Here is an 8,613-nt window from a genome sequence, read left to right on the forward strand (position 1 = left end):
ATGGTTGGATGGCATCACTGACTCAATGGACATGAGTTTGGGTGGGCTCTGGGAGTTGGTGTTGGACAGGGAGGCCTGGTGTGCTGCAGCTCATGGTGTCGCAAAGAGTCGGACACAACTGAGAGACTGAACTGAACTGATTCAGTATGACTGTGATGATCATAATGAAGGGAGAAAAGAAAACACAATAAGGTGAGGAAGTGAGCTTGATCTTTAACACTACCAGCTGTTTGAGCTCGGGAGAGTTAACTTTATGTCCTCACTTTACGCATCTGTAAAATATGTGGTAGAACTTATAAAGATGGCATGATTAAATGAATTAGACTAGTTCCTGACTTCTAATCAACTCGAAAACCTGTTAGCTACTACTGAAGCTCGTCCTGGCACTTAAACTTCTGAGTGACTTCGATCATTTTCTGAGAAAACAAATACTTTGTCATGATCATATGTTTAAATCTTCGTTCAATTTTTTTTTTCCCCAAATAAACTAAGTCAGTGACAGTTCAGGAGGAAAGAGACTGATTATTCCTGATGGCAGTGGAGATGCAGAGAAGTAAGACTTCTGAACTCTGGGTGTCCCATGGGACACAGGCCCTGCAAGTGAAGCCTCCAGATGCCAGGAGAGGATTCAGCCAGATGAAACCAAGAGGGCACACTGACAGGAAGAAGAGGAAATCGAGGGCTGAGGACTCACGGTTTTGAGTAGAGCCCAATTTCCTTCTCAAGAGGGGCAGAGCATCTCACATATACAATTCCCATGTATTTCTAAAGAAGTAATTATTGCATCCACCCATTCCACATACATGTAGATATACTACTACGGCTGCTAAGATCAGTAACTGAATTTAAACACTAGCAAACTTGCATTTTTTTGCAAGATTTTTTTTTTTACCATCCATAATAGCATCTACAACTTTTTCTTTTAATAAATGACTCTGTGTAGAAACAGAGAGGAAAGGTCAGCTACTAACCTTTTAACACTTTAAACACCCAAGAAGGAAATATTTTCATGCATTCTACACAACGCATAGCATAAACCATGAACTATTACCAAAGAAAGGCAGATGTGAATTCCTGTTCTCAGTTTTAAAGCATCGAAGGAATTTAAAACATTTTATTACTAAAATTTCATTATTTGGATTGTAAGGTTTTATTGCTTATTAATTTAAGGTAAAACTTAAATTTAGTGTTTCACAGCATTTCTAATCTAAACTTTAAAAAAATAAAATGTGATGATATTACAGTCCCTTCAAAACAGAACAATGATAAGATCCCTCTAAAATGAATTCCTAAATTAAGTGTGATAGCATTCTGTGTCTACTTAGCAATTTGTACCTTCACAACACTCTATGAATGTCAACTAGTTATTCCAGTATGACAGAAATAAGTAAGAGAGGAGATATGGCTCGTCACCATAATGGAGAAAGAATAATTAAAAAGAATTAGTAATTCTCTAGGTTGAATAAAGTAAATAGGTGAAGAAAGAATAAACCAAACCACATGAAATACTATGACAAGCTGAGATGTTTTCTCTTAAAACCAATGCATACTTTTGAAAAAGTCTAAATTTTAGCCATTTATACAAGCTAAAATTAGAGACAAAGTAAGGAGGCTGAGGCTCCTCTAATCAAATAGTTGATCGTCTCACAGAGAAACAATCTGATTTCTGCACTCATGCGCTCAGCCCATTAGTGAACAACAGAATAATGCCTCAGTTCTGGCTAAAAGACAGAAAATCCACAGCCAGTAGGCCCATCCTTGAATGTTCGAAGCTCCGGCCTTTTCTGCAGCCTTCTCTCCGTGTTCTTCCTCGGCACCTTCCCTAATGCTCGCACACAACTGGTTCGCATTCATCCGACTTCCTCCGCCCCGCCACAGGGTATTCGCTCCCTCTAGTCCGGTAGCCTTTACCACTTAGAAACAGTGTAAGTTCCTTTCTCATCTGTTGAACCAGTGAGGCTATTATGTATTACAGAGGCGCAGGACCTAAAAGGTCTTTCCACTTCGCTTGTCACTCAACTAGAACAGCGGTTCTCACCCTAGGCTGCACAGCGCCAGGGAAACTGGAAGAGCCCAAGCTCATGACGCAAGTCAGGCCAATGAAATCAGAATCTCTTCGGGCTGGGCGTATTTTCAAAGATTCCCAGGATATTCTGCTGTAATGCCAAGGACCACTGATCTAGAGTAAATGTTAACTGATACTGAAGAAATATCTTTTGAGTGTAAGTCAACATAAAGCGAACAATGACATGTTTGGTGCCTAGTCAACATGAGGTCAACATAGAAGATTAAGATTGAAACGGAAATGAGGAATTGAAATTGAGGCAATAGGTCAATAATGCAAACCAAAATAGTATTGTGTTTCAAACAGCTATCTATAGATTTGTTTTTGTACATTCAATCTACTATCAAAATATATCTTGATGCATTCTGATTTATTTGTGGGACAGCATGAGACTGAGAACATTATTCGATTTTTTTTCTTTATACTTTAATTCACCTTGCATATGCAGACACCAATCTCATCTAATTAAAGTGATTAAAACCAATGTATAACAGCAATTATTAAAATTTTGTGGTTATGCCCTATATAGCTACTAATCTGACCCAGTTACAAGTCAGAATTTTTTAAAAAAATCATTCCTTGGTTTATAAAGCACCCCATTTTTATATGGGGCAAAAATATTAAAAATTAAAATCTGGTCATAAAAAGTTATGACAGTGGCTTTGACCTTATAAATGGCCTTATTAGTGGTTAAAGTGACCATCTGATGGTTAGACTGTGTGATATTGCAGAGAAGTGATTCAGTTATAAAAATATGATTTGAAAATACTACAGTGGTAGAATGCAAAAGAGGTCTATTTGCATATTCCACATTCCAGATACTGTTATAATATATACAGTAGCACTAAACTGATTACAGCAAAATATTTTATATATAATATTTAAGTGGAAAAAATTGTTATTTTATTTCCTTAAAAATCATTTTAAAATATCTACAGGATATGACACTAAAATAAATAAGAATTTTAAAATGACTTTTTGTGTAAACTACATATTATGTAACCAAATTTTACATTCTCAAACTGCTTAATGTTTTTGAGTGGTTTCTGCAAAGGATACACAAAGCTCTGAGTATCACAATTGTTACATACGAGGAACATTAGCAGAGTATTCTTCTGATCATTGTCTGTTATATAAAATATGCAATATAATTTAGCATAAAATTATGAAATAAAAGTATAAGAATGCATACATTCTTGCAGTATAAGGATTATAATCTATTCTAAGAGAATTAAAATACAGTAGTACAGTGATTTATATTAGAATCTAATCTCAAACTCACTTTGCCTGACCATCTGTCTTGAGGAATAAAACTATTAGTAATAAAAGTTTACCTGTAACATGGACATTTATATTCCCTAAATATTTGTTTTATAATATGTAATTTCAAGAATGCCTGGAAGCTAAAGAATGGCATATTAAAAAAAATCTTCATAAGAAAAACAACTAAACAAAAATTAAGGCATTTTAATAATGTACATTGTAATTGTTTATGATTGGAAGAGTGTATTTTTTAATATTGCCAGCCATCTTGAAGACTTTCACAGATTTGTCAGATTCCTGCTGTATGTTAAAAACATTATTTAGAATAAAATGCAAAGTTCAGAGAAGAATTACTGTCATAATTTTTGCTACTTGAATGCTATAGTTTAAATGATATATGCAGAAGTTCTTGTTCTTTACCATAAATTAATTCCCAGATAAAAGTGTATATTTATTTTAAAAATTAAACCAGCTATCTCTAAGAATATTAAAAAATATTCTTGGGTGTAAATGATTTCTATTATATATTGCAAATAAACCTTTACTAAAGTAAATCCAAGCTATATTTGATCTCCAATGACTACGGGTCCAAAGCAATATGATTTGATTAAGTCAATATTAAGAGTTTTTTTTTTCGCTATAATGGGCCAAAAGTCCCTTAAATCAAGTTCAATAAAAATTAAATTTAATCCATTTTAATTGCATACCTACATGGAATGTGGCATTTTTTGTTTAATGGGAGCAATTATAAAACTAGAAGGCAATAATATGTCCTAACTTTTAAAGTTTGGGAGTCACTATATTAATCATGTAATTATACATGGGTATTATAAAGTTAATATATTTCTTCTAAAATATGAATTCTAATTATTTGTATAATTAATATTATAGCATATATCCTATATATAAATGTATAAATATATTAACAAACCATTAAATTAGATTTTTTTCATGAATATATTACCAACTCTGGAAATATAATGCATTTACTTTTAATGTAGCTTAAGGCTTTGTCATTAACCTTAAAATGTAGAAAATTTTGCATGGACTATATATCTTTAACATTGCCCTTGAAGATAGATAGACATCATTTCAAATTATAAGCATGTTTGAAATAAGTAAAAGTGTTCAGAAAGAAACTCAGATGCATTCTTCAAAGACCACCAATAGCATTTTAAGTTAAGTAATATACTTTGTATGTGGATATGATCGCAGTTTTGCAAAATCATAAAGAAGCTGTATGTTAAGCTAAGGATCTAATTAATAGATTTGTAAATTATCAACCAAGAACACACACTGAACACACCTCACCCTGGCACCCAAAATTTGAAACTGTGTGAAAACAGTTATCCTGGAATAAATGTCAAGTGTTTCTAACTGACAACCAACCAACCAAAAAATAGCTCAAGGCATCACAAGTAATAAATCCTGTTTTGTGGAGATGAAAAACTCAAATGTCTGTGTTTACTTTTCAGTATGAAGAAATGTTTCTAAAAGGAGTTAAGATTTTTTTAATGTGCTTTTTTGCATATAGCTCACAATGACTACTTTATATGAAAACATAATCCAGAAGTAGTTCCTAATATTACATGTTCATTTAACCTACACTATACCTTATAGCTATGATGATATAAGTATAAAGTTGATAATTATTTCAGGTCAAGAGAAAACTCTATATTTATTGATATATACATACATGTATAGATATTTATTATGTGAATATTCAAATAAAATAAATTTGACAGGCTTATTTAAGAATATTCTGTAGTCTGAAATGTAGACTACCTTGTGAATACTGAGCCTATGCAAACTGAAGTAACTAGAAATTTCTATGAGAGTTTACATTCAAGGAAGCAAGAAAATTCAAATTATTACAAGGGATCACTTTAAACATAAATATACTGAAACCTTTGCAAGTTTTTTACTGGTAGTAAAATTAGTAGACAGATTCATTTCCTTGCAATTCTGAGGAAACATTATCTTGTCAAAATAAATAAGTATGCAATAAATATACTAGTCATTCATTAGTAACTTCTACCATTAAGATTAGTTACCAGGCATATGGTTAAGAAGAATATATAAAAATCTTTTAAGATCCATTTATCTAATGAAGCAGCATTCCAAATTAATGCTGCAAATGCAATATCATTATCTGCAAAGAAGATACATTTCTGGTCTTAAAGAATGTTGGCAAAGCAAGCTTAGTTTTAGTTTAGCTTAGTTGTCAAAAGCACAACTAATCAATACAAGCTAGAATACAGCCCTTGAACTGTGTTCAGTTTGAGTAGGTATCCCTTAGGCCAGTTCTCTTGTGAAAGCATCACAAGAACCCTTTGATCCATACTGCCCTTGACCACACTTTTCCAGCAAGGGAGGCAAAGGAGGCTCAGTTGTGTTCCTTAGGGGAGGTTCGGGGTGTGATGAAGAGAAAGGTAGAGAGACAATATGGCGGATTATTTCTTTTGAAAAGCAATACTATTTTACTGCATTAAGAGATTACCTTTGGGACAAAACATCAAGGTTTATTGAGATTCTGCCATCATTTCTTTCCCTACTAAAAGGTCACTGCAGTATCTTCATCTTCAACGGAGCTCTTGAGCAAATCTCATTTCAGCACCATGGACAGCAACACTTCTACTAGGACATGTGCCCATGGTCACATTTGCCATTTCTTAAGAAACTTGCATACACTATTCCTTTGTGAATCAGCAAGGTTTACAGCCATTATTATATTCAACAGGAAGGGGCTGAAGATAATATATGCTATTAATGAGTTCAGTATTTTTTAGTCATGGCATTAAGCATTTGCCAATTAATACTTCCTGAGAGCATCCTGAAAATTCAAGCTAATTACATAAGGTGACTAATAAATAATCTAACACTGATCAGTTATCACCAGATACGTAATCAAAATTTTCTACTCATACTGAGCTTCTGATCAGTAACTATACACATTTCTAAGAGAAAACAAGAAACTCGTGTGAGTAAATACGCTTAGGAAGGCCCCCCAAACTTTCAAAACAACAAGAATTACTCCTGGAAAACACATAAAACGCTTTTAGTTCTTCCCACATAAACAATCACAAACACTTTCTCTTGTCTCTTTGGCCAACCAGCTTAATTTGTCACTATCAGAGACTTCATGTGTCAGGTCCATAAGCCAGACCACACATGCCTGTCTTAGCCTGTTCTGATTTCAGCTGTGGTCACCAGTATGCAGTCCCATCACAGTCTTCCTCACAAGCTTCACTCAAATTACATTAAAAAAAAAAAAAAAAAAAAGTGGCAGAATCTGAACCAACTCCGTAGCTTTAAGAGATAGTTAAAGCACTGACTTTATCTCAGAAGACCAGAGTCCTCTTGATCTTCCAAGGATTCTCAGAAGGCACTGATCCATCAGCAATTCACAAGAGAGACCCAAGTCAAGCAGCAGGTCAGGCGCTTAGAACCACAAAAACAATGGTCGAAGTAACAAAACCAGAGTCAAAAAGCGACTTTAAAACTCTAGAAGACACCTCCACCCAACACACACAGAGATAACAGCGCGAGGAAGGGGGAAAAAATCCACGGGTTCCTACCTTACAGTCCTCAGGACACGATTTCACCGAGTACTCCTCCGATTGTAAGTATTTATGCAGCACGCTTTCAAACTCTTCGTACTTCTCCTGAGCGTGGTGGTCGTAGTCTTGGTAAGCCTCGACGCACTGTCTGCAGGTGGTCATCTCCCCGCCCTCCTTGAGCACCACATCCAGACTACAGTTCAAAGTGTTGGGACTGGACAACCCGGAGAACAACTCCCAAAGTGTGTAGGAATTACAAAACGAAAGGTAAAAATCCGACAAGTTCCAGAGCGGAGTTGGCTGCGGCGGGCCCCGGGTCTGCTGCCCCTGCTCCCCCCGGGCCGCTGCCCCCCGACTCCAGTTCCTGGCGCACACGGCGTCCGCGCTGTCCACCGTGAAGCACTGGCCCGAGGAGGCGCCCTGCGGGTAACAAGTCTCCAGGCGCCACGCGGGTCTGGCAGAGTTTCCTGGAAGAGGAGTCTTGCCCCGGCTGTCGGTGCCTCGGCCGCCCTTGCCGCCGCCGCCGCCTCCCAGGGAGGGGGGCAGGGTGGGGGACGGGGAGGCGGAGAGGAGTCTGTGAGCCTGGGCGGCGGGCGAGGGCTCCCCCATGCTCGCCAGGAGCGCGGGCCAGGACGGCTCGTGCTGCCGCTGCCGCTGCCGCTGCTCCTGCCGCTGCCGCTGCTGCCGCTGCTGCTGCTGCTGCTGCTGCTGCTGCTCCTTGTCCCGGGCGCGGGTCAGCTTGGCCTCGGCGCAGAACCACAAGTGATCAGAGAGCAGGACTGTGAAAAACAAGAGAGAGGCCAGAGACAGTCGCCATTTCTGAGCCCTCTCCGAATCGATGAACGGTTTCTCGTTCTCCCGGGGTGCTGCCAACCAGATTTTTAATCCGTCGTCATACTGCCGACACATCCAAGCACCCCTGGTCATATTTTGGGAGCGCACAGCCCTGGCCGACTCCACCGCGAGGGCTCCGGTGCCGGTGTCACCACAATATGCATTGACTTAGGGGTTCGATTGCCTTCTCCCCTCCTCCCTTTCCTCTCTCTCCCTCGCTCCTCGCTCTTTGCCTACATCAATATTACCAGGCTTCGGAGGGAGGCAGGACTCGCTTCCGACCTAAGCATCCGCCGACCCCATCCTCTGTCGAGTGGGAAACAACAATGCAGAGACAGGGAGGCAGGGGGGAGAGGGTCGCCCGGAGGCGGCGGCGCGGCTGTGGCCGGCGGCGGGCCGGGTGCAGGAGGCGACGGCGGAGGTGGCGGGGTGGCGGCGCCTGTCAGCCGGGCACGGGCAGGGCGCGGGTCCCCATGGCCCCGCGGAGGACGGCCCGCTCTCCCCGGCCAGGGGCACGCCGCGTCTCCGCTGCCCACGGACTGCGGCCGGAGCGCCTTGCCGGCGCCTCCTCCCCACCCCCCGCCCGCTGCTCCTTCCTGGGCTCCTCCGGCGGCTACTTCTCGCTCGCTCTGCTCGAGTCCGGAGCCTGGGCGGCCGCCGGCAGGGCGCTCCCGCCCCCCCACCCCCCAGCCCGCGCTCCGGCCGCCGCCGCTGCCGCAGGTCCGCCCGCGGGCGCCGGGCTCCGACTGCTGACGCCGCCTCCCCCGGACCTCGGGGCCGAATCGCCTGCGCTGGGCCTCCCGAGAGCCACAGTCATCTTCAGTCCCCGGCTAAGTTGCCGCCATCTTCGTCCTGGAGAAGCACTTTTTGGGGGGGAGCGCCGGCTCGTGC

General features: G+C 40.6%; 1 protein-coding gene across 2 annotated transcripts in view; it reads right to left on the minus strand.

Annotated features, from left to right (window-relative positions):
* Nucleotides 1-8,365, minus strand: part of NALF1 (NALCN channel auxiliary factor 1) — a 610,520-nt gene extending 602,155 nt beyond the window's left edge. Inside the window, exon 1 of one of the 2 annotated variants that reach the window (XM_019971696.2) lies at nt 6,907-8,356. In XM_019971696.2, coding sequence (XP_019827255.2) covers nt 6,907-7,815 — 909 coding nt within the window. In that variant the 5' untranslated portion in view covers nt 7,816-8,356. Of the gene's footprint in view, nt 1-6,906 lie in introns of both variants that reach the window. The other variant, XM_070800466.1, reaches the window with a different exon arrangement.
* Nucleotides 8,366-8,613: the final 248 nt, after the last annotated feature.

The sequence above is a fragment of the Bos indicus genome, chromosome 12 (genome assembly GCF_029378745.1).
Source record: "Bos indicus isolate NIAB-ARS_2022 breed Sahiwal x Tharparkar chromosome 12, NIAB-ARS_B.indTharparkar_mat_pri_1.0, whole genome shotgun sequence".
In the NCBI taxonomy this organism is placed as follows: Eukaryota; Metazoa; Chordata; class Mammalia; order Artiodactyla; family Bovidae; genus Bos; species Bos indicus.